The sequence below is a fragment of the Lissotriton helveticus genome, chromosome 4_1 (genome assembly GCF_964261635.1).
Source record: "Lissotriton helveticus chromosome 4_1, aLisHel1.1, whole genome shotgun sequence".
Classification (NCBI taxonomy): Eukaryota; Metazoa; Chordata; class Amphibia; order Caudata; family Salamandridae; genus Lissotriton; species Lissotriton helveticus.
The window spans coordinates 59388041-59404581 of record NC_136063.1 but is presented as its reverse complement, the minus strand read 5'-3'; the positions used below and the strand labels follow the sequence as shown (position 1 = coordinate 59404581).

At 47.1% G+C, this 16541-nt stretch overlaps 1 protein-coding gene across 1 annotated transcript in view; it reads left to right on the top strand.

Annotated features, from left to right (window-relative positions):
* The first annotated feature begins 3461 nt into the window (after positions 1-3461).
* LOC144827858 (uromodulin-like) overlaps positions 3462-16541 on the top strand; it is a 167684-nt gene continuing 154604 nt past the window's right edge. Inside the window, exon 1 of the mRNA XM_078686023.1 lies at positions 3462-3573. Coding sequence (XP_078542149.1) covers positions 3462-3573 — 112 coding nt within the window. The remainder of the gene's footprint in view (positions 3574-16541) is intronic.

Here is a 16541-nt window from a genome sequence, read left to right as displayed (position 1 = left end):
AATGCTGGTTTAGCATGGGTTCCTTTACGGTCTGTCTTCATATGAATAAGACCCAGCCCTTGCTGAAGGGCTCTTTGAATTTGCAGCATGTGAGGACCACATTTTGTGGCAGGGTTGAATAAATTATGCGGCATGAGAAGGCAAATTATGCTGCCTAATGCGGCAAAATTTGTTCTACTACTACTTAATTATTTTTTCATTTTTACATCCTAACACTGTCTAGGAAAAGATTTCACCTCATTAGCACCAGTTCTATATCCAAATATAGCAAAAACAATCTTTGCTAAGTGCCTTCCACTGTGCAGCAACATTTTGCTTTTCTTTTAGTAACTTGATACATTTTAACTAGAAATAATTGTTTCCTTGAAATCTGCAGATTATGCTGCGGATGGATTAGCTGGAAAAAGTGGCAAATCTACATTGATGCAGAAAATGCAGTGGCTGCAAAATCACTTTATTCCAGTGGCCCTGCTGATGGGTGAGGTGAGGCTGCCAGCATAGAGGCCTCAACCTGCCTCACCTCAGCAGGATCACAGATCTGTGCCCAACTCCAGCTGGAGACATAAACATGAAAGAGGGATGGTAAGTAGGAGTGGAGGTTTGTGCTCAGAAGTGTGAGTAATGAATAGAGTTAGGCGTTTGAACAGACATCTGGGGAATGGATGTGGCCTAACAGCTGGAGCGGTCAAACCCTGAAGCCCGGGACCAGGTTCAAGTCTGGCAGGGACACTCAACATCCCGTGGTTCTGGGCAAATTACTTAATCTTCCTGTGCCTAACAAAATCAATATGTCTGTCTGTAGCAAGACTGGTGCTCATGTAAAGCCTCTGATACCTCCGGGTAGAGTTCGCGCTATATAAAACTAAAAATAAATAAATAATAAAGCATATTAGCACATTCAAGATTTAAAACTTTACTGACATTTTGCTTTAGAGGTGCCTGTCACGGGGGAGGCCATCCTTTTCATAGTTAGTATGAGGAGGTTACGCGTTTGTGTACATTATGTAAGTTACTATTTATAGCAGCAATTCTAATGTTACAAGCAGAGGTAGTTAGTGTTGAAGCCTGTCTGCCCTCTCCGGACTGACATTGTGAATGTGTGATTTTAGAAGGAAGCGTCTCTGCAACACTGACCTACACAAGCTACTCAACAGCCGGGACCACCTCAAGCAGCACACAGCTTGAAACAACAGGTACACTTTGTGTTTCGATTTCAGCTGAATGATTGTTTCTTGGTAACAAAGTAACATTTTATGTCTGCCCTAGTGCTATCCTAGAGGGTTTAGTGTTCAAAGGACAATTTAGTGTGCAGAAAACGGTTTTATGACTTTAAAGCACTACTGGGCATTTCTTTGTCATGTTCCACTCTGAGTCAGGAGAGAGCATAAGTTGTGTCGTCTGTGAAAGAAAGAAAGTACCAATTGCTTCTTTCTGAACAGTCTTTGGGTGCATGTTTCTTTTCAGTAGGTTTGTATCTCAAATGCAAGACTCCTATGGAAAAAAAGACATCATATTATGTGTGAGGTAGACAGCATTATTTTCAAGCCAAGCATACTTTGCATTCTGGAATTTGTAGTTTCAGATTTACCATTCCAAATGTATGTCTACAATTCTCAGCATGCATAGTCCTGTTGGTTTACAGTACTGACTAAATGTTTCACAAACAGTGTGGGCAATTCAAGATAGCTGCTTGGGCTGTTCAAGATGCAAAACGAACAGATGATGGACGGAATGCTGGACAAATCAAGCATTCCCCCCAGGGTTAAATCCATGTTTTTTTGTATGCCAAGCCATTCCGGTTTAGACCCTGCCATATGCAAATCAGACTTGACCCTGCTCCCTATGGTAACAGTCCAGCCCAAACTGCCAGCCCAGGTGCTCCCTGGGCTAGAAAAAAAGATACTGAGGAGGAGGGTCTAGACTGATTTGAATATGGCTGGGTCCACCCTTGAGTGACATGGTGAGCCAAAAAACCCAGATCTTTGTGACTGCGGGTGAATGTTTGCATTGTTCAGCATTACGTCTATCATTTGTTTTTTAGCTTTTGTTGCCTAAGTGGGAAGGATATGACCAGACATGGGTCCCGTGCTCACTGCGCCACTGGATTCAAGTTAGCCTGGCTGATGAAGGGCGATACCCCAAACAGGTCCCAGAATGCTTGTTTACAGTCCAGGGAGGAACTGACTTGGCAGTTCAGGCTCGACTGTTCCCATGAGGAGCAGGGTCTAGAGTGATATGCATATGGCTGGGTCCAAACTAGGATGGTACAATGAGCAAAAAAACATGGATTAAACCTAGATTTTTGTGACTGGGGGTGAATGTTTTCTTTGTTCAGCATTCCATACATAATCCCTCTTTTAGCTTTTGTCACCCTGTGTGGGAAGGGTACGATCAGACGTGGGTCCCATGCTCACTGCGCCACTGATTTCAAACTAACCTGGCTGATTAGGGGTGAAATGCTGAACGCAGTCCCAGGATGCTGATTTCCGTACCAGGGAGGACCTTGCTTGGAAGATCAGGCTAGACTGTTCCCATGAAGAACAGGGTCAAGAATGATTTGCATATGGCTGGGTTAAATCCAGGGTGGTGGGACGAGGACAAAACAATAGATTAAACACAGATCGTTGTGACTGTGGATAAATGTTTGCATTGTTCAGCATTCTGTCCATCATTTCTTCTTTAAGCTTTTGAGCTGTTCAACATGCATGAAGTGTTGAAGATAGCTGCTAGGGTGTTCAAGATGGCTGCATTAAGTGTTGAAGATGGCTGCTTGGCTGTTCAAGATGGCTACATTAAGTGTTCAAGATAGCTTCTTGGTCTTGGTTCTCCTGCACACAGTTCAAGCTGCCTGCCTATCTCTACACTCCGGATTCTGAAAGTCCACCAGAGCATAAAGAACTGGGAGGACCACAAGATGGTGCCCGCAGGGAATTATTGTTGTAGGAAACATTGACGAACTAGAACAGCAGACAGCAGAATCTACAGCCATAATGGACAAAACAGATACATAAAAAAACTGCTAAAATGAAACTGCCGCAAAGCAGATCATAAAAAAATTGAGGTACCCTTAAATTTGTGGGGGAGCCCTCTGCGATTCTGCTGTATTAGCCTATGTTTGAAAATTGTCATATGTTTTATGACCTAATGGATGCACTGACTGATGGTGAGGGGCAGTATACAGGGCTAATAAAGCCTACTGAATTCGCCCTAATATGTAGGGGTCCAAGAGTCAGGGTGCACTCCACTCTGTGGTGGTGAGGGAGAAAATACTGCAGGAAGTGACCTGGAGGAGGTCAGTGATGAAGCGCGAGTGTACCCGAACCTGAATCAGGGCACCCTGGTAAGGAAACAGAAAACTAATTTCAGTGATATAGGAGTTTCTTGGCTGGGGGCTTGTGGCATCAATCACTTTCCCTATTACATTTACAGTGGCATATTGTGTCCATGGTCTGTCCCTGGACATGGGATGCCATCAGAAGCAAAGCAATGAGTGGTCCAGTGAGGGCTGCAGGGGGCGCTCCAACATCTTCTCAGCTGCTCCCTGTATCCTGTCCCTGAAGCAGCTGCTTCCGGGTATGTTATGTCATGTAACGTTAGGTTACATCAGTTATATATATTTCCTATTTACTTGAATTGCAGAATATGCACAGCTACTCTGTTGGTGAACAGGTAGGCTTTCATTATCATCCAGAAACCAAAGGAGCAATTGTTCAGATTCTACAGAAAGAGACAGAGATTTTCATCCTTTTACTGCTGCAGCTGAGAAGGCGCATTCACAAAGGGAAGATGTTCTGACCTATGCAACCTCCTGAGTCTAAAAGGAATGGAATCCAGAAACCCTTGGAGAATGGCCTTATGTTCAACAACCATTGATTTGAACAATATTTTAATATGGGTGGGAGGAAAAATGAGTTGTCTTAAGATGAGGGGAAAACTCTGTCTTCTTTCCACCTTACAAAGAAGCCTGCCATCTGTCTCTTGAATAAGACGAAGGTGATTCAAAACATTTTTGGGAAGTTAAATGAATGGCTTTCTGAAAATCTAAGTGAGATTAAACGAATGCAACAATTACAGAGACATAACTCTTTCTATCAACCAAATGTGCTGTAGAGTTTACAAATGAAAATAAGAGGAACCGGCTACCTTGACAGTCTGTGCTTCAGGGAACAAGCTAGAGGCAAGCATGAGTCCCAAGTGCTGAGGTTCTGAGGATGAAGAGGGGCAAGAACCAATAGTGAGTGGCCAAACAAGAATCTCATGTGAAAAATGTAGGAAACTGGCTCCATATATACTACACCAAAATGAGGTATAGTGTGTATAGAGTCCAGGTGACCCCAAGGGCAGGCAGAGTTTAAAGTTAGATATAACCTTACTCTCTAATTGTGGCAGAGTTTAAAGTTAGATATAACCTTACTCTCTAATTGTGGTAGAGTGGTCGAGCAGTAAGGCATTATGTACACACTCAGTCAGCAAATGAATTCACACACTCGGGAACTGAACTCTGGGCCAATTGATTTTGTATAAAAAATATACTGTTGTTTTACTTTTAGAACCAAGCAAGCCTGGCACAGGTAAGCAATAAATACGTTACAGTAATAAGTTGCTGAATATAGAACACTTTGAATATGCAATAGGATTTGTATTTTGTTTGAATTACAGGGGATGCAGTAGGGGGCAATACTTAGCAAATACAGTACATTGAAATGAATAGGTATTTTCAGTAAATACAGGTAAGTTACTTTTTACGTTACTTTTCTAGCTCAGTGCTTGATACCTAGATTCAGCATTGGGACATTTCCTACAAACAGGTAAGTAAATAAGTTTTAGTTATTCGTGCGATTTTTAACAAGGCGGCCGGGTGCAGAGTGTTGAGGCCCAATATTATCCTGCGGAGGATAGGTGGTCTCCCGTTGGTGGCTGCTAGCAATCAGGCCACGCGGCTGTGGGAGCAAAGCACCTAGGGTTTAGCTTAGGGCAAATGGGGAAACAAATTAGCACCAAAGGTGCACCATCGGCGGCACTAGGGCCGCCGGGTGCAGGATTCAGTTTCGAGGTCAGATGCCCTGTTGTTTCCAATGGAGAACCTCCGGTTTACAAAAGAAGTGAGACAAAGGACTTCTCGGTGCAACCACCACTTCGAGAGGTAAGTTGGGAAGTTAGGGGTTGGTTAGGCACTGTCAGTTTTGGCACACAAGTCCGTGGGGCGTTGGGTGCAGGTGTGCCTTTTGGGGTCAGGTCTTCTTACAAGCTCCTGGTCCCGGTTAGGGGGGCCTTCTGGATTTAGACCGCAGGAGTCGGATGGAGGCTTGAGGCAGGTCAGGGGTTGCTGGATCTCAGTTCAGGATTGCGGGAGTGACCTCCTTGTTGTGTTTTTTCACTTGAGCTCGGGCCGGGTTCGGCGGGTGAAGAGTGGGCTGGATTTGCGGTTTCCGGCTGCTGCCAGAGGTTGCAGTTGAACAAATCCTTGTTCACGGGAGAAGCAGTCTTTGGAAGTGAAGGCAGGCAGGTCCTCTGGGGTTTTTGATGTTGCTGGCTGTAGGACACACCGGGATTTCACAGGAGCACGTTTGAGGGGAGCCAGGCCTGTAGGGCTGGGGCCAAGTCAGTGGGCGTAGTCCTCGTGTTAGCTCTGTATGATTCTTTAGTCCTTTGACTTGTCTTCTTTCTTGTTGTATCTGGATCTGATGATGCAAGTTTCAGGGTGCCCCCTACATACTAGTTTTAGGGGTGTTACAGGTAGGTAGATGGCAAGGACCAATGGGTCCCTTTCCCTGGGGTGGGTACATCCCCTATTGTGCCACCCTCCAGTGGGAGGGGGGCATAAGCCTGTCCCTGGTTGGTTGGGTCCCCCATCCTCAAGATGGCAGGGACTCAGAGTTGTGGTTCACTTCCTCTCCCCCACCTGAGGGTTGGAGTTGGCAGAGGTGGGCACACCTCTTTCCCTCCCTTGTTTTTCCCGCCAGTTCTCCTGCCAAAAGTGGGGGGCAGAACCAGCGTGAACCTGTTGCTGAAAGCAGCAAGGGGTCTGGGGAAGCTCACAAAGGCGGCTTGCCTTTGAGGCTTCCCCTTCGTGAACCTTGCCCATCCTGGTGGAGGAGGCTCGGCACCTCGTCCCAGGATGTGCATTGTTTCAGGCCCCCGAGAACGGCAGGCTCTCGACCCAGGGGTCCAGAAACATGTCTGTTGATGGCAGCCTAAGCTGCTACTCAGTAGGGACACTAGAAGTTTGTCGAGTTTCAGGGGGCACCTCTAAGATGCCATCTGTTGTTCATTTTACATTCAATCCAACACTGGCATCAATGTGGGTTTAATGTGCTGAGAAGTTTGATACCAAACTTTCCAGTTTTCAGTGTAGCCATTATGGTGTTGTGGAGTTCGTAATGACAAACTCCTTGCACCATATACTCTTAATGGCAGCACTGCACTTACAATGTACAATAATGGACCTGGGCTCTGTAGGGGTATAGGGCTCATGTACGTGTACCCTCACCACTGGCATAGTGCACCCAGCTGGAGGGATGGCTGATCTAGGCCAGGGCAGTGGGTTGTAGGCATGACACACAGGGATGTGTGCCATGTCGACTCTTCACTTGTGTTCTGCACCACGACACTCAGCCTGCACAGGCAGTGAGTGGATGAAAAGGTGCAGGGCCTTCTCTAAGGGTGGCACACTTAGTGCTGCAGCCCTTAGGGGCCTTCCCTGGTCACAGTGCCCTGGGTACCTATGGTACCATTTACCAGGGGCCTACCTGTGGCCGGGTATGCTAATTGGGTTTAGGCTGCAATGCAATTTTAGGGATGGAACATAGGCCCTGGGTACCTGATTAGCAGGAGCCCAGGGCTCACTCAGTTAAAGCACATCAGCAATTCAGCAAAATGTGGGGGCATACCATGCAGAAAGAGGGTGCTTTCTCACACAACCCCCCAAATGAAATATGATGAGACTAACCTTTCCCTAGAGAGTCTTCATTGTCTAAGTGGAAGAACCTGAAAAGTCCATCTGCATTGGCATGGGCAGTCCCAGGTCTGTATTCCACTTCAAAGTCCATTCCTTGTAGGGAGATCGACCACCTCAACAGTTTAAGATTTTCCCCTTTCATTTGCATTAGCCATCGGAGGGGTCTGTGGTCGGTTTGAACTAGGAAGTGCGTCCCAAACAGGTACGTCCTCAGCTTCTTCAGGGACCAAATCACAGCAAAGGCCTCCCTCCCAAGGGCAATCCAAAGCGGCTCCCTGGGCAGAACCCTACCGCTTATGAAAGCAACAGGTTGGTCCTGGCCTTCATCATTGGTCTGGGATAGGATCGCTCCTATCCCTAGCTCAGAGGCATCAGTCTACACTATGAACTGCTTGGCATAACCTGGAGCCTTCAGAATTGATGCGGAGCACATTGCTTCTTCCAGGGTATCAAAGGCCTTTTGGCAACGAACTGTCCAGTTTACTTTCTTGGGCATTTTCTTGGAGGTGAGTTCTGTGAGGGGAGTCACAAAGGACCCATATCCCTTCACAAACCTCCTGTAGTACCCAGTCAAGCCAAGGAATGCCCTGACTTGGGTCTGGGTGGTTGGAGCTGGCCAGTCCAGGATGGCCTGGATCTTGGGCTTTAAGGGCTGTACCTGGCCTCCACCAACAAGGTGGCCCAAGTACACCACAGTTCCCTGCCCTATCTGGCATTTGGATGCCTTGATAGTTAGGCCTGCAGTTTACAGGGCATTTAAAACCCTCCCAAGGTGGATCATGTGATCCTGCCAGGTGGAACTAAAGGCAGCAATATCATCAAGATAAGCTGCACTAAAGGACTCCAACCCAGCAAGGACTTGATTCCCCAACCTTTGGAAGGTGGCAGGGGCATATTTTAAATCAAAGGGCATAACAGTAAACTGATATGCCCATCAGGTGTGGAGAATACTTTTTTCTGTTTTGCTTCTGGGGCCATGCCAATTTGCCAGTACCCTCTAGTTAAGTCAAAGGTACTCAGGAATTTGGCTGCACTCAAGTATCAATTCATCTGCTCTTGGGATAGGGTGAGCATATGTCTTGGTGATAGATTTGAGCCCACTATAATCCACACAAAACTGCATTTCTCTTTTCCCACCCTGTGGATGAGGTTTGCGGACTAGAACCACTGGGCTAGCCCAGGGACTCTCAGAGGGTTCAATAACCCTTAACTCCAGCATCTTGCTGACTTCAGCTTTGATGCTTTCCTTGACTTGGGCTGACTGGCAATAGATTTTGGTTTTGACAGGAGCACTGTCACCAGTGTCCACATCATGGGTACACCAGTTTGTCAGACCAGGGGTCAAGGAAAAGAGCTTAGCATACTACTTGCAAGACTTGCATACAGTCAGTCTGCTGTTGGGCAGAGAGGGTGTCTGAAAAGACAACTCCATCTACTTACCCATCTTTTGGGCTGTATGAGAGGCAGTCAGGGAGAGGTTCACTCTCTGCTTCCTGCTCCTCATTAGTCACCATCATCATGGTGATGTCAGCCCTGTCATTGTAGAGCTATAGGCGGTTCACATAGATAACCCTTTTGGGCCGAGGTCAACCAAGTAGCTGACCTCATTCCTTTATTCTAGGATAGAGTAAGGGCCACACCATCTGTCCTTGAGGCCCGTGGTGCCACTGGCTCCAAAACCCACACCTTTTGCCCAGGTTGAAATTAAACCAGTGCAGTTTTTTGGTCATGTCAGTGCTTCTGAAGCACCTGGCTGGCCTCAATATTTTTGGATGCTTTTCCGTGTACTCAGTCATTCTGGACCTTAGGCCAAGCACAACGTCCACAATATCTTGTTTGGGTACTTGGAGAGGCTTCTCCCAACCCTCTTTTATAAGACAGAGTGGTCCCCTCACAGGATGGCCAAACAGAAGTTCAAAGAGGGAAATTCCTACTCTCTTCTGTGGTACTTATCAGTAAGTGAAAAGCAGGCATGGTAAGAGGAGACCCCATCTCCTTTTGAGTTTTTCAGGGAGTCCCATATTCATGATTTTAATGTCTTGTTGAATCTCTCAACAAGGTCCTTGGTTTGTGGGTGATAGGGTGTATTAAACTTTTACTGCACTCCACACTCTTTCCATATTTGTTTTAGGTAAGCAGACCTGAAGTTGGAACCTCTGTCTAAAATCACCTCCTTAGGAAACCCTACTCTGGTGAAGACATCAACGAGGGCCTTGGCTACTGCAGGAGCTGTAGTAGTGCTAAGGGGAATTGCTTCAGGGTACCTAGTGGCATGATCCACTACCACTAGAATTAATGTGTTCCCTGATGCAGTGGGAGGCTCAAGTAGACCCACGATGTCCACACCTACCCTTTCAAAGTGAACCCCCAACACAGGCATTGGTATCGGGGGGCCTTTGGGTGGCCGCCTGTCTTCCGACTGACTTGACAGGTAACACAGGAGCTGACAAACTCCTTCACCTTTTGGTGCATCTGGGGCCAGTAAAAGTGGCTAACTAGCCTTTCTCAAGTCTTGGTTTGGCCCAGATGTCCAGCTAGGGGGATGTCATGAGCTAAAGTTAGAAGGAACTCCCTGTTCCTCTGTGGCACTACCACTCTCCTGGTGGCTCCAGGTTTGGGGTCTCTTGCCTCAGTGTACAGTAATCCCTCCTCCCACTAAACTCTGTGGGTACCACTGACATCTCCCTTTTCTTCTGAAACAGATTGCTGCCTCAGGCTTTCAAGAGTGGGACAGTCCTGCTGCCCCTGGCACAGCTCTTCCCTAAAGGGTCCCCCTGGGCCCAAGAGTTCAACCTGGTAAGGGTCAAGCTGCATAGGCTCAGTTCCCCCTGGGGTTTCATAGTCCTCTCCCTGAGGAGAGGTGTCCCGATCCTTTTGCTGAACAGAAGCTGGTTTCCCAGTCTTCTTACCTTTTGTCTTTTAAGGTTGGGCAACACTTTCAGGCTCCAACACTTCTTTTTCACCCTGCCTCTGTGCTCTTGTTTTTACACACACCATTTCAGGGATATCCAGCATTGCTGCATGGGTTTTTAGTTCAACCTCAGCCATGCTGATGTTTCCAGGTAATTGGCAAGCAGACATGCAGCTGGTAGCTTTGAAGAGACCACTAACTGTTTTAGGCCAGTAACTCCCCCCCCCCCAGTCTAACGTCACCATAGCCATTGCATGGTTAGTGGTAACACTGTCAGCATTGGTGACTGGGTACCTATGCCCAATCAAGTATTGCTTTGGGGAAATCAGTGTGTCTCTCACCATAGTGACACTGGCACCTCTATCCCTCAGAGCCTCTATCCTGGTTCCAATAATCCAAGGGTATTGTAAGTACTTTTTTTTAAGTGGGGTGGCCACACAGCTGCAGTGGAATACTCAACTTCCCCCTCTGACACTAGAACTGCTTTAGTGTGCAACCTGATTTGCTAATGGCACACTGTTAATCCCATCTGGAGACTTGGTACACCAGGATAGCTGTAGGACTAGGGGCCTTTTTGCTAGTGCAAGCATTGTCTCCAGTTAAGTGTCCCAACTTTTAAAGGATCAAAGTTCTTCCCTCTGTATCTAGGAACAGATTGGGAAGAGTTTTAGGACCCACCCCCCTGTGCAGGTTTTTGGGACCCTTTAGAATACTCGGCTTTTTATCTTGGGGATTCTCACCACCTTTCCCTTTGGGGATGTTTTCTAACCCCTTTCTTTTGGTCACCCCCAGTGGTCGTCTTAGTCACTCTAGTCTTGACCCAGTGGTCCGCCTTCTTTCCCAATTCGTGGGGAGAAATTAGACCTAGTTCTACCAAATGCTGATGCAACTTTTCTTTTGTGCAATTACTTAAACAATGTTCCTTCATACACAGTTTGTAAATTCCAGTAAAGTCATCCACATTGTGTCCAGTTAACCAACCATCGAGTGTCTTTACCGAGTAGTCTACAAAATCAATACGGGACTGGTTTGAAGTTTTGTGAGCCCACCTGAATCGAATTCTGTACTCTTCCATTGTGAGTCTAAATCCCTCAATCAGAGTTCTCTTCATGAGGTCATAAGACCCAGCATCTGCCCCAGAAAGGGTCAGGAGTCTGTCTCTGCAATAGAGAACAGTTCCCATAGGAGTGCCCCCAGAGAGGTTTCATCACCTTTCTCATTTCACAAGCCCTCTCAAAGGTTATGAACTATTTAGTGATGTCATCACCCTCCTCAAATTTGGTGACAATCCCTTTGGAGATTTGGGATCATAAGATTGCTCTTTATCCTTATTATTTTGATTGCTGCCACCATTGATGGGTGCTAAACCCATCGCCTTTCTTTCTTTCTTTCTTTCTTTCTTTCTTTCTTTCTTTCTTTCTTTCTTTCTTTCTTTCTTTCTTTCTTTCTTCAGAAGTCTGGTCTCTAGATCCAGTCTTTTATTCAGCCTTGCTAAAAGGATGTCCTCCTCATTGAGGCTGCCCTCAATGTCATCAGCAGAACCTGGGACACCTGTGTGGCCTCTAGGTCCCCAGAGGTTGATTCTTGGAAGTAAGGGTACAGGGTCCCTTTCTTCCCTAGGAAGTGGTGGAGGTGGGCACCTATCTCCGTCCTCCTCGCCTCCTTCTCCCTCTGACTGGTCATCACCATGTTCAGAGGGGTGGGCCTTTGCATATTCAGCTAACAGCTCCTTCAGCTTTTGTCTGGTTGGATGAGGACCCATGGGTATGTTTTTAATATTACATAAGGTCCTTACTTCCTTGAAAGACAAGTGAAGGTAAGGGGTGAGGTCAAGCTCCTCAACCATGTCCTGTATGTCAATATGGTTATATTCACTAGTAGCTAAGTTCTTATTTTGACACATTCTAGCAATAAAGTTCCAACCCCTCTACCCTTGATTACAAGGACTTTTTCTTTTCTAAAGAAGGTCCTAACAAGACTTTTAGTAGTTTTGCAAAAATGCTAATTTGAAAAAATCAGAATTCTAAAGGCAATTTAAGATGTGGTAATCAAGTAGTCCAACAAATGCAAAGTTGTATATCCCGCCACTCATCCACCAATGTAGGAAACTGGCTCTATATATACTACACCAAAATGAGGTATAGTGTGTATAGAGTCCAGGTGACCTCAGATGTAGGCAGAGGTTAAAGTTAGATAGAACCTTACTCTATATTTGTGGTAGAGTGGTCGAGCAGTAAGGCAGTATCAGAGGACAGTGTTAAGAATTTGATGTACACACTCAGTCAGCAAACAACTCAAGAACTGAATTCCAGGCCAATTGTTTTTGTATAAAAAATATACAAGCAAGCCTGGCACAGTTAAGCATTAAATATGTTACAGTAATAAGTTGCTGAATCTAGAACATTTTGAAAATGCAATAGGAATTGTACTTTGTTTGATTTACATGGGATGCAGTAGGTTGCAATACTTAGCAAATACAGTACATTGAAATGTATATCCTTTTCAGTAAATTACAGGTAAGTTACTTTTTACGGTACTTTCCTAACTCAGTGCTGGATACCTAGATTCAGCACTGGGACATTTCCTGCAAACAGGTAAGTAAATAAGTTTTGGTTATTCGTGCGATTTTAAAGAATATTTTTAGGTTTCAAAACTCCACACAGAAACTTTTTGGGAGAAAATTGTCAGTGTTATCTGATGAAGGAAAAAGAGGTTATCGGTTCAAAGGTAAGTTATCGATGGTGGCAGTTAAGCTTCTGGGGTTGGACTTAGGGGTCCCCCAGGGTAAGTGATGTACTCTTGTTACACCTTCAGCGGCACAATGGCGGCCGGGTGCAGAGTGTTTGAGGCCCAATGTTATCCTATGGAGAATAGGGGGTTTCCGGTTAGTGGCTGCTAGCAAGCAGGCCACACGGCTGTGGGAGCAAAGCTCCTAGGGTTTTGCAACAACCACCAACACACCACACGAGAGAGGTCTCACTAACTCACCCTTGTCATAGAGTGAAAGGCGCCTTTACGTCTCCAGTCTGCTGTGTGTCTGCACTGTGTCAATCGAGTACCTGTAGGCACCCATACACAGCCTGTGACCGCTCTCACCAACACACCACAGAAGTGAGATCACACTAGCTCAACTTTGTCATAGGGTGAAAGGCTCCTTCACTTCTCCAGTCTGCTGTGTGTGTGCACTGTGCCAATCCAGTACCTGTAGGCACCCGTGCACACCCCGTGACTGCTCCTACCAACACACCACACGAGAGAGACCTCACTAACACACCCTTATCATAGGGTGAAAGGCTCCTTCACTTCTCCAGTCTGCAGTGTTTGTGCACTGTGTCAATCCAGTACATGTAGGCACAGGTGCACACCCCGTGAATGCTCCCACCAACACACTACACGCAAGAGATCTCACTAACTGTCTTCTTCATCACCAGTTGAGCAATTAAGATGTTTAAAAAGAAAGGATGCTGCAAGAGCCCCACGTACATACATCCCACAAACAGCCCAAGACAGCTTTCTCCCTTGTAAGATGAGTAGACATTGCAAAAGCAGTGCTCTTACAGGGGGTGTGTTGAACACACAAGGAGTTCACTGCTATGCTCTTGCAGGGCAGTGCAGAACACACCAGGTGTTCGCTGCAGTGTTCTTACAGGGGGTGTGCAGAACACACCAGGAGTTCACTGCAGTGCTCTTACAGAGGGTGCGCAGAACACACCCGGAGTTCACTGCTAGGCTCTTGCAGGGGGTGTGCAGAAGACACCAGGCGTTCGCTGCAGTGTTCTTACAGGGGGTGTGCAGAACACACCAGGAGTTCACTGCAGTGCTCTTACAGGGGGTGTGCAGAACACACCAGGGGGTGCACGGAACACACCAGGCGTTCGCTGCAGTGCTCTTACAGGAGGTGTGCAGAGCGCACCAGGAGTTTACTGCAGTGCTCTTACAGGAGGTGTGCAGAAACACAATAAGCATTCACATGCGGTGCAGTGCTCTTACAGGGGGTGTGCAGAAAACACCAGGAGTTCACTGCAGTGCTTTTTCAAGGGGTGTACAGAACTCACCAGGAGATTGCTGCAGTGCTCTTACAGGGGATGCGCAGAACACACCAGGAGTTCCCCAGCAGTGCTCTAACAAGGGGTGTGCAGAGCACACCAGGAGTTCACTGCAGTGCTCTTACAGGGGGTGCGCAGAACACACCAGGAGTTCACCAAAAGTGCTCTTACAGGTGGTCTGCAGGACACATCAGGAGTTCACCAGCACTGCTCTTACAGGGGGTATGCAGAACACACCAGGATTTCACAAGAGTGCTCTTACAGGGGGTGTGCACAACACACCAGGAGTTCACTGCAGTGTCAGGGACTAAGGGTCCACACTTCATATCCCTCTGCCTAACTGTAAACATGTATGAAGTCATGTACCCATGTCAGTGACGTGTGGTGTGCTTCTAGATGGCCTGACAGATCTGAGCACAGGGGTGCTGAGCATAAGATGATCACATCTTCATACATAGACACAATAGACCTGCAAGACATGATGCCCACAGGCTCTTGTGCTTCTAAGCTGTGTCCACCCACTTCTCACAAGTGCAAGGGATGAGAATGGGTGCAGAATTAAAAGCTGTAATTGCACAAGCAGTGTCGAGTGATGCACCGAGGCACAGTGTTGGTGTGTTTAGCAATAGTGGTAAAAGTGCCATAATACTCAGGCTGCACCAAGGTATATTGTTGGTGTGTTTAGCAGCAGTGGTAAAGGTGTCATAGTAATCAGGCTGCACCAAGGCACAGTGTTGGTGTGTTTAGCAGCAGTGGTAAAGGTGCCTTACTAATCAGGCTGCTCAAGGCACAGTGTTGGTGTGTTTAGCAGCGGTGCCGTAAAGGTGCCGTAGCAATCAGGCTGCACCGAGGCACAGTGTTGGTGTGTTTAGGAGCAGTGGTCAAGGTGCCTTAGTAATCAGGCAGCACTGGGGTGTAGTGTTGGTGTCTTTAAGCAGCAGTGGTAAAGGTGCCAAGGTAATCAGGTTCCACCGAGGTATAGTGTTGGTGTGTTTGGCAGCAGTGCTGTAAAGATGCTATAGTAATCAGGCTGCACCTGGGCACAGTGTTGGTGTGTTTGTCAGTGTTGTCATTAAGGGGCCGTAGTAATCAGGCTGCACCGAGGTATAGTGTCTGTGTGTTTAGCAGCAGTGGTAAAGGTGCCAAGGTAATCAGGCTGCACTGAGGCGCAGTGTTGGTGTGTTTGGTAGCAGTGGTAAAGGTGCCAAGGTATTTAGGCTGCACTGAGTCACAGTGTTGGTGTGTTTGGCAGCAGAGGTAAAGGTGCCAAGGTAATCAGACTGCACCGAGGCACAGTGTTGGTGTGTTTGGCAGCAGTGCCATAATGGCGCTAATGTAATCAGGCTGCACCGAGGCACAGTTTTGGTGTGTTTAGCAGCTGTAGTAAAGGTGCCACAGTAATCAGGCTTCACTGAGGCGCAGTGTTGGTGTGTTTGGCAGCAGTGCCATAAAGTTGCCAAGGTAATCAGGCTGCACGGAGGCACAGTGTTGGTGTGTTTAGCAGTATTGGTAAAGGTGCCATAGTAATCAGGCTGCAAATTGGCCCAGTATTGGTGTGTTTGGCAGCAGTGTCATGAAGGTGCCAAGGTAATCAGGCTGCTCCGAGGCACAGTGTTGGTGTGTTTAGCATCAGTGGTAAAGGTGCCAAGGTAATCAAGCTGCACCGAGGCACAGTGTTGGTGTGTTTGGTAGCAGTGCTGTAACGGTGCCATAGTAATCAGGCTGCACCGAGGTATAGTGTTGGTGGGGCCGATTCACAGAACTAATTGAGACAGCGGCAGTGCCATAAAGGTGCCCTAATAATCAGGCTGCACCATGACACAGTGTTGGTGTGTTTTTAGCAGCAGTGCTGTAAAGGTTCCATAGTAATCAGGCTGCACCGAGGCACAGTGTTGGTGTTTTTAGCAGTGGTGCCGTAAAGGTGCTGTAGTAATCAGGTTGCACCGTGGCACAGTGCTGGAGTGTTTAGCAGCAGTGGTTAAGGTGCCATAGTAATCAGGCTGCACCAAGGTGCAGTGTTTGTGTGTTTAGCAGCAGTGGTAAAGGTGCCATAGTAATCAGGCTGCACCGAGGCACAGTGTTGGTGTGTTTAGCAGCAGTGCTGTAAAGGAGCCATAGTAATCAGACTGCACCGAAGCAGAGTGTTGGTGTGTTTAGCAGCAGTGCCATAAAGGTGCCCTAGTAATCAGGCTGCACCGAGGCACAGTGTTGGCGTGTTTGGCAGCAGTTCCGTAAAGGTGATATAGTAATCAGGCTGCACTAGGGCACAGTGTTGGTGTGTTGAGCAGCAGTAGTAAATGTGCCATAGTAATCAGGCTGCACCGAGGCACAGTGTTGGCGTGTTTCGCATCAGCACCATAAAGGAGCATAATAATCAGGCTGCACCGAGGCGCAGTGATGGTGTATTTAGCAGCAGTGGTAAAGGTGCCTTAGTAATCAGGCTGCACCGAGGTGCAGTGTTAGTGTGTTTAGCAGTAGTGGTAAAGGTGCCATAGTAATCAGGCTGCACCAAAGCGCAATGCTGGTGTGTTTAGCAGCAGTGGTAAAGGTGCCATAGTAATCAGGCTGCAAGGAGGCGCAGTGTTGTTGTGTTCAGCAGCATTGGTAAAGGTGCCATAGTAATCAG